Here is a 24,669-nt window from a genome sequence, read left to right on the forward strand (position 1 = left end):
CACCGGAGAAGGAAAACCCAGACCAGATGCGATATGTTTTGGGGGAGTCCCGACACCCGACGCACTCCGACAAAGCACGGAAAGGATGCCGGCTGCACCAATGGCACCAAAAGGACTTCAAAGGAATTGCCAAAGGAAAGCTAGCGTGTCACGAAACGGAAACGCGGTTACGCGGTCTACATACCCCTTTCTCCCTCGCCTCGTCCTTCTCTTGCTACACACCAAGTGTGCCAAATCTCATAAAATCGGTTGTCACAGTGCAACCACCTGCAGTGCGGCGTGAGGCAACTGCTACAGCGCGCGAGAGAGCGTGTGTTTGGTGGTATTTTTGGGGGGATGAAGTAGACAGGAGGGACGGGTGGTTCCGATCTTAAATTCCACGTGACACACGCCACAAAGACAGCACCACAGCGAGGCACAGAGGGAGAAAGAGAGAAAGAAAGAGAGAGTAATTCGGACAGATTCGTCGCGCCGAATGCGAGCAAATGACTTTACCACAGTGGTGGAGCAGGAGGCGAAGGAGAAGAAGGTGAAGAATGTCGTAAGAGCAAGCGTGTGGCCAGCAGAGCGGCGCTATTCTGTTATGCTCGGTCTCGATCTCGCGATCGCGATGGCGGTCTCGAGTCGCAAGTGCGTCGAATGCGTCACTCTCACCTCCTTTCGCCGATGAAGGGGAAAAGATGGAATGGAATGGAACGAATTGTCCAACTCTAGCAACCCGTAAGTGTGGTGACGCAAAACCAGACGAAAACCAGGCGAAAACAGTAGGAGCAGAAGAAAGAGAAGAAGAAATAGAGCCAGGTCACCTTCCTAGACTTAGGCGACACGGGCAGAGACCGTTGGGAGCGTGGAGTGGAGTGCCGCAGGAAAGTTCAAGGCCACAGGCCACTCCTCCCCCTCTCTCCCCCCCCTCCCCTTATATGTGTTCATTAATCGCACAAACCGCGCTAAGTGGCTCGGGTAGCCAGCGGAGCTTTTAATTGCCTCGCTCATCAAATGGCTATCGACCAGGGCAGCGGATCCTTTGAACTCCTTCGCGTCCCGGCCACGTTTAAAGCGTACTAAAGAGCGCTACCACCTTCTCGATTCTGTTGCTTCTGCTCTGCTCTCTTTGTTTTCGGAACTTCTGGTTTGCTTTTGTTATTTAGGCAGCAAACTGCTCATCGACCCGCAATGGACCCGGCTCTGTGCAAATTCGTCGCGCGCAATGCCGCAAACTCCGCATCCCATCATCATCACCATCACCAACAAGCAGGGTGGCCACCAATGGTCACAAACACCGCGTATCACCGGGTGCAGAGCTGCGGAAAGAATGATTCGCTGGGAAACGGGCGCCGGTGCATACTACGCTTTTATCGCTCGCTCTTAACCGTTAACCGGGGTTCAGTGATAGCGAGCGAGCAGGCAGGACCGAGACCAGGAGCTCACCACCACCCCGGTCTCATCATTAGACCGGCAAAGGTAGTAAATGTTTTAACGAGATTACATCGCAAAACTCCAGCACCTGTCATTACAGATTGCAGGATATAGAGGATGCTAGGAAAGGGGGGAGGAGGGGGAGGGTCACCAGAGAACAGAATTCGCCATTCGCGTTCAGTTCTGGCTCACCTGTGCACCCCGCATCCGGGTGCTAGGGGGCCTTCAGACTCGGTTTTTCATTTTTGTTTTCAACAACCGTTTTTTTTCTCCCTTCCCCTCGCATTTCTGTCCTGTTTGTTCGTTGTTTTCAACCTCGTGGTATTTGCACGCATCTCCCTCGCCGGTGTGTGTCCAGAGTTTATGGCCAAACGTAGCGCGGCGTAGGGACGGAACGCAGGAGCAAGCGAGGAACGACGGCGAGCGAGCCGATATGTTGAGTCGGCCCCAAGTGTTGGCCCTCCGGCCAGAGTGTCGTCAACAGCGTTTGTGGTTCTGTTTAAACAAAAAGTCAAATAAAAAAAAATGGTACATTCATGCTTAGCTGCCTGATGTATCATGCATTTCACTGTTTACATTGCCCCCCCCCCCCCCTCCTTCTGTTCTCTTCCTTTTATTTCGGGGCCGCGTCATCGGCGGCGGCGGCGTCCGGCGAGATGATGGCGTCGGCCATAACGTGCCGGTAATCGGCTGACCTGACCTGATCGTCACCATCAGGTCAGTCCACACTAGGGTGTGCGAGCCGCGGCATTATCTAATCTGACAGAAGGGTAGGGGGCAATAACTGTGCGCGCCCCGCACCGTAAATGCCTTAGGGGCATTCGGACCTACGAGGGCACCTCATTAGGCCAGGGCGAGCCGGGCTTCCGAGCCATGAATGCTCGAGAGAGTGCGCATCACACAGCATCAGCAGCCAGTCAGCCAGCCAGCCAATCGGCTAATTGCCGGTGCCGGAGAACGGAGTGTGTACTACTGTGACCCCCTTTCGGACACGCGCTGTCGGGCGCGAAAGTGTGCGTCCGGTATAGCGGTGCTGCTGCATGCAACTGCGGCTGGTGTGGGTGGGGATGGGGGCTGTGCAACTGCTGCGCTGCAGTCGCACGGAAGTCGAAGCGGCATTAGCGCTTCCCGATAGCCGTTTACTGTTGCCCTGCCCGAGCTGCATGTATGCGGAATGCCGTCGACAACGTATCGCGGACCGTATAGCTTCCGCCTTGGACCTTGCGGCACCTTGCGTCACCGGCACCGATGGGGTATGTGCGAGATGGCCCCTTACCTTGACTTTCGCAACCCAAAAGAGGGCCGCAAACCGCTACGGCGATGCATTCCGACGATAAACCCAGTTTTGGGAGACCCCAAGACCTTCAGCTAACGCCGCAATTATGGGCTGGCGATACAAGACCCAACTGTCATACGGGCTTCTACTTTCCCTTTTTTTTCCCTCTTCTTCGTCTTCTTTTTCTTCTACTACTTCTTCTTCCTTCTGTATGTGTTTCGTCAACGATGATGACAGCAGAGGAGAAGATGTCCAGCCGCTGAAATAGAGGTTAATATGTTTTCCCTTTTTTATTATGGGTTTGGCTTAATTTTTCTCCTTGCCATTACAATCTGCTCTCTCGCTCTGTCCTGTTTCTAATGTGTGGTTAGTTACAGCCACGTGAGCGGAGGTCTCTCTGTTGCCCTTTACTGGGAAGATGAAGATTTTTGAAGAGCAAAGCACCGGTACGTGTCGATCCGCCGGTGTCCGCCCTGGTTTTTGGCGTACGCTGCAATTGAAGCCACTGGCTGCGTGGTGTACCTTTCGGTGGCCAGATCGCTATCACTGCTCCCCTTGCTGGCACGTCGCATCGGCACGCATTTGAACGCCCGAGCACGGACCAGCAATCCGGTGCAATAGATCTTAAAATGGATTAACGATCTCCAGGTAAGCGCAAGAGTAAATTATGGTCCCTTATGTCGCTTTGAAACGAGCAATCTGGAGCAATCAGGGTGCCCAACCCGGCGGTGTTACACAATCGCTGCGGCCGCTTAGCAGACTGATTTGTGCCCGTGGTCTGGAGATACTCCCATCGTTTAATTCATTTTAGAAAGATCTGAAATGGCACAAAACGGCGCTACTTTGGCTGATTACTACGATCCCTTTGGTACTGACACACATGCGCACACACCAAACGAGCGCTGGAATGCCAAATGTCGGACTGACGGACGGACGAAAATTTGCGTTTTCAAAGTCGCTGCCCATTGTAGCATAAAAACTACTGGACTGACCGATTTGAAATTTTCAACACACAATCTGTACACTATTTGGCAGGTAATCCCGTTGAGTTTTCATAAAAAATGTTAATCGCTTCTTTTGAACTATTATTTAAAACTGATTTTGAAGGTAGAATCGTAAAAACACATCACTTTTCCAACATAAAAAATCGATAAACTCGAATTTCAGCAAAAACTCTACTGAGATAGCTGGATAAACTTATAATCTATCAAAAGAGTATCGATTTGTATTTTTCTGAAGACCCATCACGCAGCTACGATACGATGAGCACCGAAAATCAAATACATTTCTGCAGACATTCACTCCCGTATTTGATGCCATGGACGCCATTTTTAATAAATCGTCCCTAAAATACGACCAAACATAGTTGAAAAGTTGTAGATTATTATGGCATTTACAGAATAATGTTTAGGTTGATAGTTTTCTAGAAACAAATCGTCAAAGGTGAGCAGTTTCTGTTCAAATCAAAAGACTTGAACTTTAAGCGACGAACCCGGTTTGATCATAGTGTGATCACTTCTTCAACTTCAAAATGCTGCCAAAAATTGAAAAATTGGAATATCGATAAAAACTCAACGGGACTAGTAAGATAAACTTATAATCTATCCAAAGAGTATCGAGTATCATATTTCTGTTGATCTATCACGCGGCAACGATGTGCACAAGAAAAAGTATATTTTAGCAGACACGAAATTCCAAAATTGATGCCATAGATGAAATTTTTATCAAATCTTCTCTAAACTGCAACCACATATTGTTGAAAGCTTGTAGTTTAATATGACCTTCACTTAAAATAATAAAGTTTTATGGTTTCTTCACAAAAAATCGTCAAAAATTAGCCATTTGTTGAGTCGAACAATTCCAAGCCCCTTCCCCCTAAACAGAATGACAATGGAACACTGCTGCTGCAGTCAGTGCAGAGTTAATTGCAGTCGCTGGTAATGGCGTCACAGCGCAGTATCCTATCTGGCTCTAGTGAGAAGCGGGCCAGCTACGCTTGGTTTGCATTCCCGGGAATACAAATCTCGCATAAATCCAGGGAACAGACTGCTGCGGTAATACCGGTGTTCAGGCGCACGAGTTCATAAATTCTACGTGCTTCGCGAGTTGGAGTGGCATTCGATGCACACAGACACAGGCACATACATAAACAGGTACGCACGATTGTTGCGGAAGCAGCGCAGGAATGCATCATCTAAGTTTCAGGCCCCGACAGACATAGGAGCTATTGCAGCGATTAATTGGCGTATTCTGGCATCTTTCTCGCTTCGAAAGATTGCTCCTCTTCCCCTCTCTCTCTCATCCGGACCAACCGAGAACATGTAAAAGGCAGCAAGGCAGAAAGCGGAAGCAAGCTGAAATCGCGGATTAAATCCTGCTGAACTTCTAGCTGTCATCCCTCGCCTTCCTTCCCTTTCATCGTTCAACTCGCTCGCGCTCCACCCCTTTAACCCCGTTCCGGTAATTACGAATCGTTATCGAATTTCCATCGAGAGAAAACTAATTTAAAATTCACTTTGATTTATCCGGGACCCGGGAACCGGCCATCGCGTTCACTGCAGCCCTTTTTTCCGAAACCGTCGCACCTTCCCCGAGTCCGAGTAGAATTCTCCGGGTGACACGGAGCGGAAGCGAAGAACTTCATAATTAGAGAGCCATTATGGACGGCGACGCAAAAAAATGGACGCACGAGTCAACGAAGAAGAAGAGCTGCCAGGTGCAGGATGAAATACGATCAAATAATAATAGCGGAGACGCCGCGCACCCCACCGATAATGTGGAAAATGTGTCCCCTACCATTTCCTCCTCTTTTTCGCGTTCTTCTAGTCACTATCTCTACATCGGCAAGGAATCCGATCGTGGGGAAGGCCACGCGCAAACTATTTGCCAAATTACGCGACGCGTGCCATTGCCGGTGCGGTGTGCGTGGTGCAAAAACTCGGCATTCTCGTGCATTGCCCACGATACGATCACAACCTGCCTGCCCTATCTTGAATGATGGTGAAAGAAACGGCACCGTGTGGAAGCTGCCAGCCCTGCAGACCTGACGTGCCCAAACTACGAATCCCAAAATCGGCACAAATGCGCTCGTCATCCTGTCTCCGTTCACTGGTCTCCATCCCCGCATCATCTCACCCTCATCGCAGAGTCCCGGTGGCGAGCACCAGGTGAAAATTTGCACGAAAAACATCAGCTCAGATGAAAACGCGAGAAAGAGAGAGAAAAAGTGACGGTAACCAAATGCAAACAAAAAAAAACGCGAAAGAACCTCAACTGACAGCTGTTTCTCGAATGCACGCCGCGGGTCGTCGGTGGAAAAACCCTTTTTTCCATCCATTAATTGAGTTACCGAAGCGTCGTTTTCAGCACTGCTCCTGTGAGCAGCAGGACGAAAGATTAAAGAAAGGCGTTGGGCGTTCCAGCTTATCCTTTTTTGCACGGTGGATGGCACGCCATCGTGGGCCAATTCATGACGGGGCATCTTTTATTATTCCGGTCGATAGGAGCCGGTATGGAGCCCCCACCCCACCCCACCCATAGACTTGATTTACATTCATGCGAGGTGACAAGATAATTTTTGGCGTTTCCATGGCCATGGGCAAGTAATCCTCGTACGTATCCCTTCATCCCCCCCCCCAGGGCAACGCACCACTGGCATTTATTAGAAACACCCTTCTGGGTGGCGACATGATTCCGGGGTCAGAAAAGAAAGGATTTGCGTTGGATGTGGTGGAGTGGCTTCGTCATCGGCGAGGACACTGGCTTATGCCATTAACTAATTATTACGCGTCAAGCCACGCATTTAAAAACTCAACAAAAAAAAAGTTGGGCTTTTCATTTTTCTCTTTTCGTAGCTGACGTGCCGAGGAGAGTAAGCACAGCTCACCCCTGTCATCTCTCATCACATCCCACTCCATGGTTTTAATCAAGAGGCCCCTGTTTCGCCAGTGATTTTGAATTGCAAGTGGCACAAAGCCGGGGTGGGATGGATCGAAACACTTCCAAGGACGACGCCAGCCCTCAGGCGTCCATAACCATTAACCATGTGTGTTTGTGTGCGTTGGTCAGTCACTGGCACGCGCTGTCACCACTGTCACCGAACTGGAGCGTGGCACGGACGCCAGCACGGGGATCACCGCTTTAGTTCCAGCGCTGCCGTCGATTACCTTTTGGGCTCCGTTAGTCATTGCGCTAACGATACAATGCCTTTTACGGCGGGATTGGAAGGGGGAGGGGGCGCCTCTTTGGTAATTCGCATTTCGTTTCGGGCCTCTTTTGGACCCATTTGTTGCACCACGTTGCGCCGTCGAAAACGCATGGAGTTAGTCCCGAAAAATCGTTCGCTTTCGGAGCGGATTTCGCCGTCGCTGATTAGATTGCGAGCAGACCGGAGAGAAATGGCGGCGGCGCTCGTGGGGGTTTGTGTTGCCCGATTTTCGGTTCGTCGAAATGGGCGATTCGCGGCGCTAATGGCGTTTCGGTTCTGGTTCGGTTTCACGGTAGCCGGAAGCGCCTGGTTTTGGTGTTTGTGTTTTTGCTGTTGTTTCGAAATGGTGCTCCCGGGGGGCAAGTGGGGCGGTTGTGCTGGCTGGATGATGCAAACCAGCTGGCACTGGCGAGAGAGAGTGGAAGGGTTCACCACTTGATGGTGTTGCTCGCAGAAGGGGGCCAGTATACGAAACAAATGTCAGAGCAAGAATATCGCTCGAGTAAGGCCGTCTCTTAATCAGTTAGCTCCTCTTATCGGATCGAGTTGGTTGCGATTGTTTCAATCGTTGACAGAACGAATCCAAGGGATGGTTTTGCCTACCTTGACTGGTCCGAGTCTTCTTCAAGGAAGTGTAGCAGTCCACATGCGAAAGCATTCAACAAATGAATGACCCAAGGCAATCCTGTCCAGACCCTTGCAGCCATTGCGTACACCAAGACACGTCACTAGAAATCAAAGCATCTGCAGCACTGTTTACGAAAGGACAGTTACTGAACAAATAATGCTGCCCTACTCATATCCCTCTCAACAACAATTTACTGTGTGGGGTATTGAATTGTTTTAGTGGTGCGAGGCGCCCACTGAGGCGGCCAACCGAGTCAATTTCCTGTAAAAATCAAACACCACCCGGTTGGCCCGGAAAAACACACGACACGAGACGTGAATTGAGATATTAAGGGCAATGGATGCGAAATGAAAAGAGCTATTAAAGAGGTAAAGCAAGACGCAACGGGGGTGCCCGCACGCAACACCTAGTCGGTTGCATAAAACTGGCCGAGCCGAGGTGACGCGAAAGTAGGTGAGATCGTTTATTTAATTCGAAAAGATTCGAACGAAAACAAGGAGCCAGTTGAGACTGAAGCAAAACAAAAAACAAAAACCCTCATAGAATGATGAATGTTCCTAAGACGAATGCGAGAAAAATGCACGCCAATCAAACGGGAACTTTCGATAGGAAAGTGCTGCTATTGCGCATTAACATGAGCTCCCTGTGTGTTCTCGGTCGTCGGTATTTATGACGCACGTCAACCGGGTTATCAGTCGCGTGAGTATTGTTATCAGTGCAGCCGCCACCGCCGGATGCATAACTTTGGTTAAAAAAAGGCATAATTTTCATGCGTACACACCCGAGACCGCTTCGATTGCTGGTCCATCATCTTGCAGGCAGCCCCGGCAACGGTGACATCATCCCCTTGCCCAGCCCATTTGACACGCAACGGGCACCGGGTCCAGCAAATGATGATGATGATGTTGATGCTTGGTCGTTGCAAAATGGGCTGCTGGCCCGTTCTCTGCGTAATTTGAGGTAGCTTAATATGCAAAGTAAATGGAGCTGCTTTCCATTTCGGCCTGCCTGTGTTGTCCCAACGGTTTTTTTTACCTCCGATGAAGAGCGCCGCGGTAAAATGGATCCCCACCTCAGGTCCCCTCCGTGCCGAAATATCAATCATCACGTCCGCCGACCGATTGGACATCGATTTATATTTATTATTTATCATTTCACCGATTGTGCAGCAGCCTGTTTCGTTGTTTGATCGCACTTATCATAGCGAAGCGCTCAGCACGTGCAACGCGTGCTTCCATCGTCAAATATTATTAAAAAGTCCATCATGAGGGCTCTGCCCTTCCCTCCCCTCTCCAAGTCCCTGTCGACCATTTTGCACGGATTACGCGACTGAGCAAGCAGTGCTCAGCGCGCTATCACCGCGCGAACGGCATTCGTGGCATCGTTCTGGAAGCCCACGGTAATCGCGTGCAAATTAGTAAACTTTAAATGAAATCATTAAACCCGCTGCTCTCAGCTCGGCTCTGCGTGTGCCTTAGTGCTCGCGCGTGTGTGCCGGCAGACGCACCTTAAAGCGTATGGTTGGAAAACGAGCCAACCAGCTGCCACCGTTTTGATGTTTTTTAGGCAAAGCGCGATTCTTCTTCTTGCAAACGTCCAACAACGTGTGGTGTAGATGTTAATCGCCTCCGTACTTTTGCGAGTTTGCGATGACATGCCTGAGCTACCCAAGCTTGAGATGCTGCGGCTGGGGAATCCCCGCAATGGTCTCACGAGAGAAATGACGCAACCCTAACGGTATCGTGATCGAGAAATGGTCGATAATAGTAGAACTTTGCTGATGTTGTAGTCACTCAGTGTTAATTGGCTTGTTGAGCACGACTGGCAAGCATTGATTAACGAGTGGTCACCGTTTTGGACCGATATCCTTATTGTGCGTAGGCGGGCGTACGGACATTGGTGGTGACTCACGAGCGGTACGGTGCTTCGACGCGTACTAACTACTACCAGGCCATCTGGTGATCGTACATAATGCATCGACTTCTCCGTTCTAAGCGTGCTCAGTCCAAGGAACGGCTTCGTCGGTAACAGTCACGTTCTTCGCTATCCCGCGAATCGAAATCTTGAGACTTGCTCTCGCGGACGCGGTCACGGTGAAGTCGGCGTTCCATTCCGGCCAAGATCCTTCTCGGTCCGTCACCAATCAACCGTCGGTACGCAATGGCTCAATCAATGCACTTTGCACGCGTCTCGATCAAGGTGCAGGGTGTTGCCCTCTGTTTGCTGCTGGCATGCGTACTCCAGAATGCCGTGGTGGTAAGTGAAAATTGAAAACGCCCAGTGTCTCGAGTGTTTCGGAATGCCATGGACTAGAGTAGGATCCGGTTTGAAGTGGAACTTACTATTTTTTCGATAGGGACATTCAAAAACCCCGTATCGATTGAAGCGTACGTTTGAATTGCTTGCTTTTAATGTTTATTTAAAAATACTTTATGCTCAAAAACGATGACAGCATTCGAGCGAGAACGCTCCATCGACACCGGAGGAAGTGCAGGACGGCGTGATGGAGAGTGCCGAGCCACTGGTCGAAACGAAACCGATCGAAATGGAAGGGTTAGGTCTCGAGGCGCGCATGGTAAGCTCGCTGTGGCGCCCAAACTGTCTTTTTAATAATTTCAACTCTTTATGTTTAGGCTCTTCCTGATACCAAAGAGATAGTGGATGAGAATAAAATGATAGGAGCGGTCATCAATAAGGAAGGCGGTTTAGATCCAGTTTATCCGGCCAACCGATCCGCGCTGGGGAGAAGCAAAAGAGAAGCTCTTTATGTCCTCAAACGTACGTACGATTTGTGCCACGAGAAATCACAAATGTTCGCACAATGGCAGCAGCTCTATCACCGGTCACCTTGTGATGATGCTTTTTCCTATTATTTGTAGCTAATGCAGATACAACGAAAGCAAAGTTTGGTAGTGACTCCTATCCTCCCAACTATCCGATTAAAGCGATTCTGAAGAAAGTGCACGGTGCAGGGTACGAGAACGTGTTTTCGAAGGAGATTGTTATTCAAAATCTAACAGATCGCATCGACGATCCCACCGGAGGATACATGTGCACGTCGAAGATGAGTCAAGAGTATCCTACCTACGACCCCAATACCAAAACGTATATCGTGAACGTGAAGGGCTTCTATCAGGGCATCGTCTTCGATGTGTGCAAGTAGGTACTCCAACTAATCAAGGAACACCAGCACTATCAGCTGGCTAACCACTGATCAGCCATTTAATAACTTCACGTGTTTTTCCCCCGTTTTTATTGCCAAACTTTTCAGTGAGGTTGGCAAATTGTGCAGTGAAATCTGCCATTCCATGCCTAGCGAATTCGTTTGCCATCAAAGTTATGGCACTATGGAGGTCGTTGTTGCACGCGAACAGAAGAAGGGCGGTGAAGTGGAGCTAAGCCTCGCGAGAATCGGTTACCCTTCCAGCTGTAAGTGTCAACGCGTGCAGCGCAAGGATTCATTGCAGGCCAAGGGTTAAACGACGAACGATACCACGCTATCAGAAGCTGCAACGCATCCCCTACTTTGGAATGATTAGCTTTCCCCTGATTTGACCTGAAACCGGTCAGAGTCGCTTTTTCTTATTTGACTGGTAGACCGTACGCTACTCTGATTAATCTGTACCACGGCGAGTTTCGCAAGAAATAAGCAAATAATAAAAACAACCCAGCAAATACAGCAAAACTGTAGCCAATCTGGCGTCTTGATTTTCCTCTGTCTCCTCTTTCGCCCAACGTTCGTTTGAAACCGATTGCCGATTATTGGTACACCATTTGTGTAAGGGTTTCTCGCTAAGTAGGAAAATGGTGGACAAGTGATGGGTCCGAAATCGTCCGGGGCACTTCTCTTGAACCTGTTGCATTGCTTAAGATTCGATTAGTACGTTACCCCATGGCAAATCCGGCACACGGCAGCATACTCATAGCGAAACAAATCAGCCCGCCATCAATCACTGGGCGATTGTTAGGATAAAATCGTCTGGACAACGGTATCCTCGCTCGATGTTTCTCGGTGTAGCTCACTGGGCTGCTAAAGCATGACTGCTGAGGGAAGCCGAAGGACATTGGTTCGTCCTTCGTGCCCCATTCGGCTATGCTGACTCGGTACGCATGTCGCGAATTTCAAATTGCCAGAGCGAGAACACCGGTACGAATATCGATGCTCCTTGTCTTTTCTAAACACTTATGCTGTCAGTTGGCGTATGTAGTAAAACGCGTTACCGAGCGTTACTCGCGTCGATAGATTGGCTGCAAAATAATCAAAGAACACAATTTTTTGATAAAGTTAGGATAATGTCCTGTAAACAGTTGAACCAGCTGGCATTTCCAATCTGCGTGCCTGCAGTATGTCAATAAGAATCACAGGAACTGGCACGTTTCAGAACAGTTCGACGGTCGCATCGTTAGTAAAACATCGCAAAACCTTGAGCTGACACAATGCTACGTAAGCATAGCGGCGTTTTTAAATTGAATGTGGATATGTAAAGCGGTTTGAATCGATTCCCAGGAGTTTCAGATGCCAATTAGAGGGTTTGTCGTTGGTGAAAGTAACTTTAGTGTAAAGAAATATGATTCAGAGATCAAAGGTTGATCTATTCTGTATTTGAGCAGAATACTAACACAAGTTGAGCTAACATTCATGGGGAAATCCGTATATATAACGGCTGGGGAATTCCCGCAATGGTCTCACGAGAGAAATGGCGATCCTAACAGTAGCTTTACAGGAACAGTGCCTGCACACCTTGCTTTACATAGAAAATCGCAATCGGAATGGTTAGATGTGACATTTTGAATGATCGTCCTTCCTACTCTACGAGTGATCTTCTTGTATCCTACCAATTGCGAGTGCTGTTAAGTGCCATATGAATCAGCACTTGGTGACACATCAATGCACCGGGGCACCGGCCACGACCAGTCAACGCCTCGTTCGATATCCTTATCGTGCGTAGGCGGGCGTCTCACTCACGGAAACGCGTTGACTCACGAGCAATAGCGCGGTGCACATTGCCCCCAAACCAACTCGCGATCGTACATAATGCATCGACTTCTCCGTTCTAAGCGTGCTCAGTCCAAGGAACGGCTTCGTCGGTAACAGTCACGTTCTTCGCTATCCCGCGAATCGAAATCTTGAGACTTGCTCTCGCGGACGCGGTCACGGTGAAGTCGGCGTTCCATTCCGGCCAAGATCCTTCTCGGTCCGTCACCAATCAACCGTCGGTACGCAATGGCTCAATCAATGCACTTTGCACGCGTCTCGATCAAGGTGCAGGGTGTTGCCCTCTGTTTGCTGCTGGCATGCGTACTCCAGAATGCCGTGGTGGTAAGTAAAAGTTGAAAACGCCCAGTGTCTCAAGTGTTTCGGAATGCCGTGGACTAGAGTAGGATCCGGTTTGAAGTGGAACTTACTATTTTTTCGATAGGGACATTCAAAAACCCCGTATCGATTGAAGCGTACGTTTGAATTGCTTGCTTTTAATGTTTATTTAAAAATACTTTATGCTCAAAAACGATGACAGCATTCGAGCGAGAACGCTCCATCGACACCGGAGGAAGTGCAGGACGGCGTGATGGAGAGTGCCGAGCCACTGGTTGAAACGAAACCGATCGAAATGGAAGGGTTAGGCCTCGAGGCGCGCATGGTAAGCTCGCCGAGGCGATGGAATCCTTCGCATTCCGTCTAACGCGCCGCAGCGCCTGTATTTTTAATAATTTTAACTCTTTATGTGTAGGCTCTTCCTGATCGTGAACAAAAAAATAAGAAAGCGGCCAATGTCCAACTGATAGGATCGGTGATCAATAAGGATGGTGGTTTAGATCCAGTTTATCAAACCGTGCCACCCCCACTCCCACATGAAGAGTTACAATGTGCGTACGATTTGTGCCACGGGATACAGAAATGCCCCCACAATGGCGCCAACCTTGATTACCGTACACCCTTTTTGCCTATTATTTCTAGTTGCGAATAGCAAAACGACTGAACCGATTGTTAAGGATCAAATTCTGACGAAGAAGATCACAGATGCACTGGAAAAAGGTGGCACACGGTACAAGGAGGTGTTGGCGAACAATATCACACGCCATCCAGTAGACTATGACGACACGACGACGGAAAATGTTACGAAAGCGTTCATGTGCCGTTCGACAGTTACTCACAAGTATCCTACGGCCTACATGGACCAAAATAAGTTGATAAAACATATCGTCAACGTGAAAGGTTTCTACCAAGGCATAACCTACGACGAATGCGAGTAAGTACAGGGCGCACCGGCTACAACTTACCAAAGTCTAGGCACAATTAGTTGTCGGGTATCATTACATAATCTCGCTCTGCTGTCCCATTTTACTTTCCAATCCTTCCAGCGAACATGAAGCAGTGTGTAATGAGGGCTGCTCTTCCTTGACCGGCGAATACCGTTGTGTACAACTGTATGCCGAGAGGAATGTCGTTGTTGCACAAGTGGAAGGAAAAGGTGAGAAAGTGACGCTAAGCCTCGAAAAAATTTCTTACGAATCTGGCTGCAAGTGTCGACGCATGGATCTGTTAACTGAAAATTAAACGACGTACGACACCGCGCTCCAGATGTTGCAGAAGCATCTCCAAGGATACGATAGGAAGAAAGGTACAATTCGTTCTCAATAACTTGTCTGGTGCACCGTGATGCCTTATCGTGGCTGATTTGTACCACGGCGAGACGGCAAGAAATAATGCAAGCAAATAATAAAAACAACCCAGCAATTACAGCAAAACTGAAGCCAATCGGACGTCTTGATTTCCCTCTTTTTTCCTCTTCCGTCCTCACCACCAGCGTTCGTTTGAAACCGATTGCCAACATTGGAACGCCATTTGTGTTTAATTTTACTCGCAAAGTAAGATAAATGAATGTATTGGACGAGTGCAAAAGGGTGCGCTGAAGGGCACGGCAAATGCAGATGCGCTGGCCCTGGTGATTCAACAATTATCCTAGTTTTGACGTTGAAAGGCGGTGTTGATAATGGCATGAAATCAGCAATGACTCTGTAGCACCCACCCTCGAAATCGCACCCACGATTCAACTAAAATTCCGCCTGCAAAAAAAATCGGAGTCGATTGCGATTCCGAGCCGGAGTCGTCTCCGACCTAGATCGATTCCGGGAATTTTGGGGAGGGGGGCAAGGTTTCGCCGCAGCAGTGACTGTACCTTCTGCTTTGGTACACCATTCGCCGTCGATGTTGATTGTTTTGATTTCGCTTCCGCCTTTGTTTTGGTTCTCACGGCCTACCCTGGCTCCCTGTTGTTTAGTAGGACCAAGGTCAGGTAAAAATTGATCTTGACCTTGATCTTGAATCGTGGCTGGCGGACCGATTCCGAGCCCGAGTCGCCTCCGACCCAGATCGATTTCGGGAATTTCAGGGGGGGTGGAGGGGAGTTGGGCGCAGCAGTTACAGTTCTTCTGCTTTGGTATAGCCATTCGCCATTTGTGCTTCTTTTACATTAAAGAGGAGTTAGCGGCTTTTTGTTTTGGCATGGTATGCTTTGATCGTGAAAATTATGAGCCTTTTCGCTACAATCCGAACAACTCTCGTTGTTTAGTAAAGCCAAGGTCACAATAATTGAATTCCACAGTTAAACATGGATCTTGAGATTGAACCCCTCTCTCCCGAGAGTCGACTCCGGTTGCTGAGGCCTGTTTTGCCGCAGGACTTGATCTCTTTGCTCGTTATTTTGTATTTTACAATGAGATAACTCTAAAACAGACGATCGAACTACTAAACTAAACAACAAACAAAGCAAACCGCGGCGCCTGAAAATATGCGGGCAGATCGCGATCAACAGTCGAGCCAACACACAGGTGCCACAGGGGGTTAGGTACGTGAATCCGCTGCGGAGCGCGCGACGTGCCTAACGGCAGGCAGCCGTCCGTCCGTCCGGCCATCGATCCGAAGCCCCGGAAGCGGAACATCCGCCGGCCACCATCGGATACCGAACCGGATCGGAAAGCAGGCAAATCATGCTGGTGGTGCTGGAATCGGTGGTGGGTTGGTGCCGGGTGCACCGCGGCACCGTGTAAACAGAATACTAATGAGCCTGTATCTCCCGGGTGCGAGCGGGTCTCACGCAGTGCCGCTGCGTCGTGGGTTATCCCCCAGCGGTGGGTGGGATGGGTTGCCACGGATCACGGCATCCCCACGATTACAGGGAATTCCCCAAAAAAATGGAAGCCGCACGCAGGTGAGAGGGGACGGAATCTCACCTCTCCCGTGCCCCGTGAGTGACTATCCTGTCAGCCCTGCTGTGTTTGTGCTTTCGCCGATCATTGCATCTGGCTCGATCGTTTCGCTCGTTGACTGTAAGTACCGCTACAGCGCTTCGAATGGCATGCCCAGGGGGAGAGGCAGAGGAGTGGGAGTGCGTTCCGGAGCGCAGTGTATCGTCTGGCAAGAGACGAATCGGGATCGGACGGGCCAGATCGGGATAGAGGGAGTTGTTGTTAACGCAGATGATTATCTGCTACTGCTGCTGCTGATGATGATGCGTATCAAGTGAGATCTCGCGTTCACATGATAGTGCGCGTATCTCCCCTCCGAGCGCGCTCACATCCACATACGATCGTTATGGCGACCGGGATCGCGATCGCGATCGCGTTCACGAGCTGGGCGCTCATCTCACTTCAGTTCAGTGTGCGCTAAAGTTCGATCGCGACTAGACACGTCCCGTCATCGCCGTCATCCTCGTCATCATTACCGTTTGCTTTCGTCGTCGTCTTCGTCGTCGTCGTCGTCGTGGAACGGATTAAAAACAAGTGTTGCCGGTGTTTGGTGTGGCGTGCGTATCGGCTCACCTTCGAACCTTCCAGACTGTGTTCCAGCGGACGCAAACGATTCGAAGGGGCCCAGCCGTACAATCTCCTCCCTCGTCCTCGTGCTAGCGGGCCTGGGGAGGGTGGGAAGCGGAATCCAGCACCAGTGGACCAGTTCGGACGATTCGGAGTGTGAAGGTCACAGACAGGCAGGCAGACAGGCAGACAGACAGACAGACAGACAGAGAGGGCGCGCGCGCACAAAAACACTGGAGCCCGTGTCCGGTTTATGCGTGTACGCCGTTCGCTGGACCAACGGCGGCCTGTCGCTGTCGCCGCAGCAACAACAGCAACAGCAACCGCCGTCAATCAACTGTTCCGCGCAGGAGGGCAGGCTGGAAACGGCGCTACATCTGGGCACCGCCAGCGCTGCCACCATCGCCAGCACAGCCATGGCACAGCCACCGCGCCCCAGCGGAGTTTCGGTTGTCGTGCAGTGTGTTGCACTCTCCCTGCTGCTACTGTTCCTGATGCACAACGTGCTGGTAAGTGTGTGTTGTTATGTTGGCTCGCTGGAGTGTGTACTGCTGCTGCTGCTGCTGCTACTACTGGTGTTGAGTTGTGTGCGGTGTACAAGCTGAGTGACGACAAAGTTCACTAAGTGTGTCCACTTAAAGGCTGTGACACCATTGTTTGTGGCCCGACAAGGACAAACGAAGGCGGTGACGACACTGTACGACGGCACCGGATCAAATTCACCGATCAATTCCACCGCACGCACGCACTACTTCACGCAATCAACACGCACACTCGTGCACGCGCGGCGATCTGCGCGATCAATCGATCGCCCGCTTGCTGGTCACGCCATCTCACGAATCGTTCGGTTCGCGATCGAGCCACTATTGCAGTGACGTCACGCGCACAATTCGGTGAGCAACCCGACACCGTTGAGTGAGATCCATGCTGCGTTTTGTTTACGCAGCCGGTAGTGCGATCCCCGTTCGTCGTCACTTCCGTGGCTTGCGCGCACTTCGCTCAGCGACAAATGCGTCACAGCAGCTGGCAGGCAGTCAGGCAGACGAGCTGAAGCGAAAGCGATTCATTGCGAAGCCGGAACATACCCCACCGAACACCCCAGAACGTGTTGGGCTTTCCCCTTTCGTTCGTAGGCCCCGCTTCTGATGATCCGCTGTGATAACAACAGACAACAACAGACTTTGGTCACCATTTCGGCCCTTTGTTTACCACGCACTGTTCCTCTCTCTCTCTCTCTCACTCTCTTTCAGTACTCCCGGACGAGTGCACAATCGTTCGGTTCGCTGAAGCGCCACCGCAGCGAATCGCAGACAACGCCAGCCAGCAGTACCACATCACAGGAGGAGCTGAACGACAAGATACAGACGATCTACGATCCAAACTATCGACCACCGGCCGCCAGCAGCGGAGAGAAGACGGGGTCAGAGGAAGAGGAAGGGCAACAACCGTCAGTAACGGCGCTTACGCCGCGCGCGGTAAGCTCAGCTACACTCGTCACCTGGCTTCGAATCGCCTGCTCATTGATCCCTGGTCATTTAACAGAGCCATCGGGTAAGGCAATCGGCCGGTAACACGCAACCACCCACAGGCACCAGCCTGCTCACGGTGTACCGTGGCAAAAATGGCGAGCTGGTACCGGTGTTCGGTACAACAACACCGAGCGGAACATCCAGCGATAACCAGCAACAACAGCAGCAGCAGCTTGTCCGGCAACCGGTTAGCAGCAGAAAGAAGATCAACGTGCTCAATAGTACGTATTTCTTACGGTTCTGCGCCAAAGATACACACTGACACTGTACCCTTTTGGTTTTGTTCCTCAGTCGCGGTGACATCCAACTCGAGCAGCGGCACGCAAACGTACGACTTCGGTGCCGACTCGTACCCGACCGACTACCCGTTCCAGCAGATCCAGGAAATACTGGAGAGAAAACGGGGCATGTACCGGGAGGTGTTTGACAACACGATACAGCAGGAGAAGCTGGTCACTCGCATCGACTCGCCGACCGATGGATACCTGTGCAGCTCGCACATCGCCCACAAGTACCCGACCTACCACCGGGAATCCAACTCGTACATCGTGAACGTGCAGGACTTTTACCAGGGTGTCACCTTTGACGAGTGCGAGTAAGTAAGCGCCGCGACCACGCGCCCGCAGACCTAAGCTAACTGCTACGTCCTGAACGGGTTTTTGTTTCGCAGCGAGGTCGGTGCATTGTGCAGCAAGACGTGCGACTCGATCAGCAGCCGGTACGAGTGCGAACAGATCTACGGCCAGATGGAGGTGCTGACCGTACCCCGCGATGCAACCAGCTGGACGTTCAAGCGCCAAACCCTCTCCTTTCCCTCCAGTTGCAAGTGCAAACACATCGATCTGCTGGCGAACGATTAGCCCCCCCCCCCCTCCCGCTACTAGCCGAAGAGACTAGTACCCCCCTCCCGGGGGTCATTGCGCCCCCCGGCAACCGTTCGAAAGCACACAGTGATGACACTGTCCTACCACCAACCGAGCGGCGCTACGGCGAGTTTCTCCGTCCATTGTCCATTCCCGAACGCGAGGCCGCTGTCGATCAAGCCATCAACTAGCTGTGGTACTCAAGCATTAATCTAGTTCTTTTGTTATTATTTTTTTTTTACTTTTTTGTTTTTGTTTAAGAAGCGCGAGAGCCGTCCGTGCGTCGAATGGGGAGAGCGAAGCCCGCTAGTGCTCTTATCCTTTTTTTTACCGAATAAGCATCGTCCAGGAGGTCGGTTTTGTTTGTGGTGCTGTGGGCAACGAGTGGGCAGTTTTAGCGTGGCCCTGGCTAGGGAGCTGGTGCAGAAAGATTACGAAACCGAAGTAGCAAGACAGAAGGAAGAATAACGCGGAAAGAGAAAAGAAAAACGAATCAAGTGCGAAGTAGTGTGAAGTCCGAAACGCCACCGCGTCCCCAATCCGATCCACTAGCTCTAGGTGATGAACCAAAAAATAAACTGAAACCCAATCTTGTCTGTCGCAGAAATCCTTGGTAACGCAGCGACACGGTGTAACCGACGTAACGGGCTCTCGCGCGCCCCGACAGCACCGACAGCATTATAGCATCCTTATATCCTTCCGAGGCGCATGCAGGATGGCGACGAAAATACTGGCAAGTATCGAGGATGTAAAATCATCGAATCCTTGCGAATCCTAGCGGCGAAAAAACCAAACACTCGCAGCCAAGGATGCGTCCGTGCGCCCGTGCACCTTTATTTGCTCTCGGTGCTCCGTAGTGGACGAGCTTCCGGTGAGCTGGTGCCCTCTGGTAGCAAACAGGCGAAACCAGTCGTCAGGATTTGTAGTAGTTAACAGTAGTGCCATGTGCGTGATCTGGTGTGTGCCTTTTATGCTCGCTGTTTTTGGTACTGATTAGGATTTATTTACAACAAACGTTTCTCCCATCATCATCATCATCAGCATAAGCTAAATCGTCATCGGTTTGTTTGTTTTTCTTTTTCAATGTTTTCTTTCCCGTTTTTCCCCGGTTTTCTTCCTCTTCTTCTTTTTTTTCTTCTTCTTCTTCTGCTTTGTCATTAGTAACTGTCCGTGTCTGTTTATCATAATTGTATCGCATCCCATTGTGTGCGTGGTGCTGCGTTCGCTAGGAAAGCTTCATCGTGGGGAAGAGGAGTGAAAGGGAGGAAAGTTTACTCCTATTTAACCAGGTCCCTAGGCGGATCAACGGACCAACGACAGTGGGCGCAGTGGGTTTGGTGGAGAAGGGAAGAGAGTGCAGGGCGATCCGGTAAACCAGGAAGCCGATCGGAATCCGTAAACACGGGCACCGGTCGGCTCCCTCCAGCCTTGAAATTATCGCTTCCGGACCGAAATACAAACCACCAGCTCCCTCCCCACCTCCCCCCTCCCCCTCCAACAGGTATTAAGCATGCTCGAACCCGTGCGCACTACAAATCCCTCGACCGTCGATCCGATATTGGATCAAGGCGTTCGTTTTTGTCCCAGCAAAGCGGCCATTGTGGTTGTAAATGTCGCCATGACACACACGATACGCCACAAGGATACAGTCGTAAGGACACTGCGCCGCAGCACACACACTCGGAAGAAGACCGAACACTGGGATACTCACTTACCTTCTCTGTCTCTGCCTCTGCCTCTGCCTCTGCAGCTCTCTTTCTCTCTCTCCTTCCGTCCCGAACGTCTTCCGCACCACGCTTACAGCTGCTGGTCACCGTTGGTGGCCCGTTTGCCCAGCCGCGGTCCGAACCACATGCCCCCGTTGGCACCGGATCCGCTGGCACGCTTGATGATGACCTGGGGCTGTAGCAGCTGCTGTTGCTGTTGCTGCTGGAGATTCCGGGCGGCCTGCCAGTAGCGGGATGCGGCCATCGCTAGATCCTGCTTGGCACCGGCACGGCCAACGCGCGGAAACGGTACCAACCCCTGGCGTTTGCTCTCCTTGATCGGATAGTCGTCTGCTGCGGATGCAGAAGAAAGGAAGAATTAAAGCGGAGGGCAAGCGTGAGGCGACGGGACGGGAACCGTACCGTAGTCATCGGTGAGTTCGTGCGATGGTAGCGCCACCGAGCCATCCCAACCGTCCAGACCGAGCTCGGTCGGATCGCTGCGGCCAACGCGCGGGAAAGCAAACAATCCAACGGTCGGGCCACGCTTGCTACGTCCACTGCTGCTGCCGCTGCTGCTGCTCACTCCCTCGAACTCGGCTGCGCCAGGCCAGGAAGACATACAGGAGAACGGAGGAAAAGAGAAGAACGGAAAGGGAAACATGAATTATGCTGCCATGGTGCACCATTGTATTTGCCCAAGACATCAGCTCCCTCTCTCGCGGTTAAGGGCGCAAGGACGATAATTGATAACGACGTTACGCGAGATCTCGTTGGATGATTATCACCGCAGAGCTGCAGCAGACGGGGAGGGGCGAAGGAGTGACGGGGTGTGATTGGTTTTCCACTTCGGTCTCGGTATGCATATTCGTTGATAGCCCGAAGCTATCAACTGGCACAACATCGCTCGAGAGCTCCTACGGCCATTCTGCAGCTGCGTACCTTGCGGCTGTAGGTCACGCTTTCTGGGCCATAGTGCATTTGAGGGCTAGGGGAACCCGTGGAATGGAACAGCTGGATCCTGGAGACTCTGGACCGGAATCTCAAACTCCAAAAAGAGCCCAGAATTCCGCAAGTTCGCTATCCGTCGTCCTTCGGCGTGACCTAGGACGTGTTTGGCCACCAAAACCATTTTCCAAAACTGTCTTCCGATCTCCCAACGGAACCTGACCTACAAAACTCCCTTTCGCCAACTTCCCATTACTCCGTAGCCTTCCAGGCATCTTTCCCTTCCATGCACTGGTTTAAGGGAACGGGCACTCCGATGGCCAAACTCTGGCAAAACACTTCACGCGCCACACTTTAATCACCTGACGGAGCGACTCACCTTCAGCGCGGCAGTGGTGCACGGCAAGCAGGAGCACCAGCGTCAGCGACAGGTAGATCGGCATCTTCCCCGAGACCGCTACGGCGTGCAGCAGCATAATTTGAGGCGGAGTGGCACACAGGGCACAGCGGGAAACAGATCTTGGCTCGGCGCTCGATCAACTGGCGTTTTTTTTCTTCTTCTTTATCCGAGTTGAATGGTTGAATGCTGTTGGAATCCTTTTGGACCTTCCTTTTTTTTTGGGGGGGGGGGAGCTTCCTGAAGATGCTGTCCGTGTCCGGTTGATGTCGCTGCAGGATGCGTTGTGCCGTGCTGGTTGGCTACCGTTGGGCCTTTTATATTCCATTCCCCGGGGTAAATTTGAATGCCATCCTTGCGTCTTCGCCTAGCCCCTCGGTCCCCCCCCTCCCCCCGGGCAATCGGCACCAGATCGGTTTCGGTATCGGTCTTAGTAGTCCCAGTAAGCGCATGCCTCACTACACGCTGCTGCTGCTGGTCGGATAGAAGATGCTGCTCCTTCCGAATCTCGCTGGAATGTTCAGTGCGCTCTCTCTCACTCTCGCATTCTCTCGCTCTCTCTCTCTCTCTCTTTCTCTCTCTCTCTCTCTCTCTCTTTCTCTCTCTCTTTTCCACCGTCTTTCTGTCTCGCTAGCACGCGTTGTGTTAGTTGCTCAGGGTGTCTCACGTTCACTGGGATTGCACGGGATTACTGGACGGTGCAACAACTATAGCCGGGCAAAGCGTGCCGCAGGTAACATTAGCACCAAACGATGCCGCTGCCCAACTTTGCTCACCACGGATCGGCGAACTCGGCGGCTAATCGATGAGTAACGGGGCGATTAGCACGCCTATGGGGGACCCTCCTAGCCCTCCACTGCGCCGCCTAAGACGATGGCCAACACCATTGACCCAGTAATGACAGTTTCATTACAGTTTCTCAGCTGCCACCAATCGCCACCAATCGGTGTACCGGGTCCGGTGATGACGCATCTCTCTCTCTCTCTCTCTCTCTCTCTCTCTCTCTCTCTCTCTCTCTCTCTCTCTCTCTCTCTCTCTCTCTATCTGTTGGTAGAGGAGAGGATGCGGAAGAGGGAAGCGTTAAGGTGTGTTTTCAAAATTAAAAGCACACCACGTGGCATGGTGTGACATAGCAACTGAACCAGTAGGATGGTCCATGGGGCCACCCGAGGGAGGGGTTGCATCGGGAAGGTGGCAGTGTCCAATATATAGTAGCAGCACCGGCAGCAATGGAGACAAATGCGTTCCGATTAATTTTCGTTCGGACCTTCCGTCTTTCCTGAATAAAAAAAGTGAACGGTGACGCTGTTTTATTTTTAAATCCCATGAACCCCTGGCGTGAAGGATTGAATGCTTCTTCATTTCTAGCGCCCTCAAACCCACCCCTTTAAAAGTGCACCAGGCAAAGGAGCCGAAAATTGCTTTTTGTTGTTAACTTTTTGCTATATTTGCACTCACAAACCGCCTGCGCCGCACTCTTTTCCTCGCCGTTGCCCTTTTTTATCCTTTCCCTCCTCCTGCACATCCTCCAGGCCCCGCAACAAGAAGGAGAGGTGTCGCCAGTGTGCGTGCGTGCGTTGTGTGTGCGTGCCCGGTGTTAATGCACGATTATCTAGTGGAGCAGGGAAGGAGGTGGCGTTTGGAATGTCCTAAAACTCCTCAACTCACTCATTTACTAGAGATCGGTGACAGCGATGCAGCTGGGAATGCAATATTGCTTTCAAGATGCTCCCTCAACTCCGTCCCTCCCTCCCTCCCTCCAATCCTACACCACCATTCTGCTCAGGGGGCTGGCACGCTATACGCCTTAATGCTTAATGAGCGGCGATCGTAATTGGCTATCGGGGGTTATCGACATCAAACACGCCCGTTCTGCCCTGCCTACACCTAGTTTCGCAACGTCTCCCACATTATTTTCATTGCAAATACCATAATTACGCTTATTATAAATATTATTATGATTATTATTATTAGTTTTCCTGCTTATTCTGCCGGTTATTTACGGTTGATTTGGTTCACTTGAGCCTCTTGGGACCGTGGCATGAAGTGCCGAAGCGCCGTTGTGGTTGCGACCACCACCAAGGGGGATTTCGTCCTCCGTCCGGCCAGGCAGTAAATCCCTCGACTGGTAGGTGCGCAATGAGTTCACTTCTCTCCCTCCCCCTTCTCAACCCCTCTTCCCATCTCCTCATTCCTCCCTGTGTGACCACGAGCAGAACAAAGGACCTGCGTGGGGATTACTAAGGTAAACAGCCTGCCCCGCTAATCACCTCGATTCGCGGCAGCACACCAATGGAGCTCCTCCAAAGAGATACACAAAGAAGGAGAGAAAGAGAAACAAAGAGAGAGGGAGTGGGAAGCCCACAAATTGATCGCAATCGTCCAATCAATGGCGGTGACCCTCCCTTGTCGGTTAGTAGTGGTCGGCGGTAATGCTGTGACCGAGCGAGTGGTGCAAGTGGGGAGATCGAGCGGAGATGGAACGTGCGGTTGGCAGGATTTGGCATCCACCGTCTGCCTCCCTGCCTGCCTGCCCACCAGCCATCCAGCCGGCCAGCCAGCTCGAAAGGAATTTACTCGCAAACATAACGACACAAAACGGTCAACACAAAACAAACAACTTACGCGCTAATTAACGTGCTTTTCGCGACGGTAAGCGGCTTTCACGGATGGAAATCCCTGTCACTTCACTCCCCCCAAAAACCCACTCGTTTTTGTGTACTCTTGTACCAAAAAAAAAAAAACGCGAAGCACACGAATTCACAAACGAGCGCACGCACACACGGGCACACACGGCCACAGGTCGAGCGGAGGAAGGCAGAACGGACTGGCAGCTACTGAGACACACATACACAGCACACACACACGGTCACACAGCACACACA

General features: G+C 51.1%; 6 protein-coding genes across 8 annotated transcripts in view; 3 read left to right on the top strand and 3 right to left on the bottom strand.

Annotated features, from left to right (window-relative positions):
- The window catches only part of LOC126569215 (hornerin), a 56,554-nt gene extending 35,994 nt beyond the window's left edge, over positions 1 to 20,560 (bottom strand). The window contains exon 1 of the mRNA XM_050226168.1: positions 20,449 to 20,560. The gene's annotated coding sequence lies outside the window, so the exon portion shown is untranslated. The remainder of the gene's footprint in view (positions 1 to 20,448) is intronic.
- LOC126569259 (uncharacterized) lies at positions 9,525 to 11,196 on the top strand. The gene is made up of 5 exons (XM_050226231.1): positions 9,525 to 9,783; positions 9,980 to 10,102; positions 10,161 to 10,305; positions 10,407 to 10,686; positions 10,799 to 11,196. Exons 1-5 carry the CDS (start codon positions 9,688 to 9,690, stop codon positions 11,004 to 11,006), a joined length of 852 nt encoding a protein of 283 aa, XP_050082188.1. The 5' UTR covers positions 9,525 to 9,687; the 3' UTR covers positions 11,007 to 11,196.
- Positions 12,594 to 14,280, top strand: LOC126569269 (uncharacterized). The gene is made up of 5 exons (XM_050226240.1): positions 12,594 to 12,847; positions 13,044 to 13,166; positions 13,257 to 13,392; positions 13,484 to 13,775; positions 13,888 to 14,280. The coding sequence occupies exons 1-5, from the start codon at positions 12,752 to 12,754 to the stop codon at positions 14,081 to 14,083; spliced, it is 843 nt and encodes a 280-aa protein (XP_050082197.1). The 5' UTR covers positions 12,594 to 12,751; the 3' UTR covers positions 14,084 to 14,280.
- LOC126569248 (uncharacterized) lies at positions 16,203 to 19,327 on the top strand. Its single transcript, XM_050226219.1, has 6 exons — positions 16,203 to 16,850; positions 17,592 to 17,816; positions 17,884 to 18,091; positions 18,162 to 18,465; positions 18,541 to 18,929; positions 18,995 to 19,327. The coding sequence occupies exons 1-5, from the start codon at positions 16,758 to 16,760 to the stop codon at positions 18,728 to 18,730; spliced, it is 1,020 nt and encodes a 339-aa protein (XP_050082176.1). The 5' UTR covers positions 16,203 to 16,757; the 3' UTR covers positions 18,731 to 18,929; positions 18,995 to 19,327.
- On the bottom strand, positions 19,428 to 22,727 carry LOC126569286 (cardio acceleratory peptide 2b). Of its 2 annotated transcripts, none has more exons than XM_050226265.1 (3): positions 21,767 to 22,723; positions 20,863 to 21,039; positions 19,428 to 20,793 (listed from the first exon to the last, which is right to left on the bottom strand). In XM_050226265.1, exons 1-3 carry the CDS (start codon positions 21,861 to 21,863, stop codon positions 20,531 to 20,533), a joined length of 537 nt encoding a protein of 178 aa, XP_050082222.1. In that variant the 5' UTR covers positions 21,864 to 22,723; the 3' UTR covers positions 19,428 to 20,530. The 2 variants fall into 2 exon arrangements, with proteins under 2 accessions (XP_050082222.1, XP_050082231.1); XM_050226274.1 differs by having other exon boundaries at positions 20,531 to 20,790; positions 21,767 to 22,727.
- Positions 22,728 to 23,559: 832 nt separating this feature from the next.
- Positions 23,560 to 24,669, bottom strand: part of LOC126569165 (transient receptor potential protein) — a 7,509-nt gene continuing 6,399 nt past the window's right edge. For both annotated transcript variants that reach the window (XM_050226098.1, XM_050226091.1), the window contains exon 14: positions 23,560 to 24,669. This exon is cut by the window's right edge and continues 749 nt beyond it. The gene's annotated coding sequence lies outside the window, so the exon portion shown is untranslated.

The sequence above is a fragment of the Anopheles aquasalis genome, chromosome X (genome assembly GCF_943734665.1).
Source record: "Anopheles aquasalis chromosome X, idAnoAquaMG_Q_19, whole genome shotgun sequence".
Lineage (NCBI taxonomy): Eukaryota > Metazoa > Arthropoda > Insecta > Diptera > Culicidae > Anopheles > Anopheles aquasalis.

Excerpts from the sequence above, each read along its gene's own strand:
- LOC126569248 (XM_050226219.1), top strand. The coding sequence starts at position 16,758 with ATGGCACAGCCACCGCGCCCCAGCGGAGTTTCGGTTGTCGTGCAGTGT. Across the intron at positions 18,092-18,161 it reads GAAGATCAACGTGCTCAATA|TCGCGGTGACATCCAACTCG; the intron begins GTACGTATTTCT and ends TTTGTTCCTCAG. Across the intron at positions 18,466-18,540 it reads GTCACCTTTGACGAGTGCGA|CGAGGTCGGTGCATTGTGCA; the intron begins GTAAGTAAGCGC and ends TTTGTTTCGCAG.
- LOC126569259 (XM_050226231.1), top strand. The coding sequence starts at position 9,688 with ATGGCTCAATCAATGCACTTTGCACGCGTCTCGATCAAGGTGCAGGGT. Across the intron at positions 9,784-9,979 it reads TACTCCAGAATGCCGTGGTG|CATTCGAGCGAGAACGCTCC; the intron begins GTAAGTGAAAAT and ends AAACGATGACAG. Across the intron at positions 10,103-10,160 it reads TAGGTCTCGAGGCGCGCATG|GCTCTTCCTGATACCAAAGA; the intron begins GTAAGCTCGCTG and ends CTTTATGTTTAG.
- LOC126569286 (XM_050226265.1), bottom strand. The coding sequence starts at position 21,863 with ATGCTGCTGCACGCCGTAGCGGTCTCGGGGAAGATGCCGATCTACCTG. Across the intron at positions 21,040-21,766 it reads GCACCACTGCCGCGCTGAAG|CCGAGTTCGAGGGAGTGAGC; the intron begins GTGAGTCGCTCC and ends GGCCTGGCGCAG. Across the intron at positions 20,794-20,862 it reads CGAACTCACCGATGACTACG|CAGACGACTATCCGATCAAG; the intron begins GTACGGTTCCCG and ends CTGCATCCGCAG.
- LOC126569269 (XM_050226240.1), top strand. The coding sequence starts at position 12,752 with ATGGCTCAATCAATGCACTTTGCACGCGTCTCGATCAAGGTGCAGGGT. Across the intron at positions 12,848-13,043 it reads TACTCCAGAATGCCGTGGTG|CATTCGAGCGAGAACGCTCC; the intron begins GTAAGTAAAAGT and ends AAACGATGACAG. Across the intron at positions 13,393-13,483 it reads CCCACATGAAGAGTTACAAT|TTGCGAATAGCAAAACGACT; the intron begins GTGCGTACGATT and ends TATTATTTCTAG.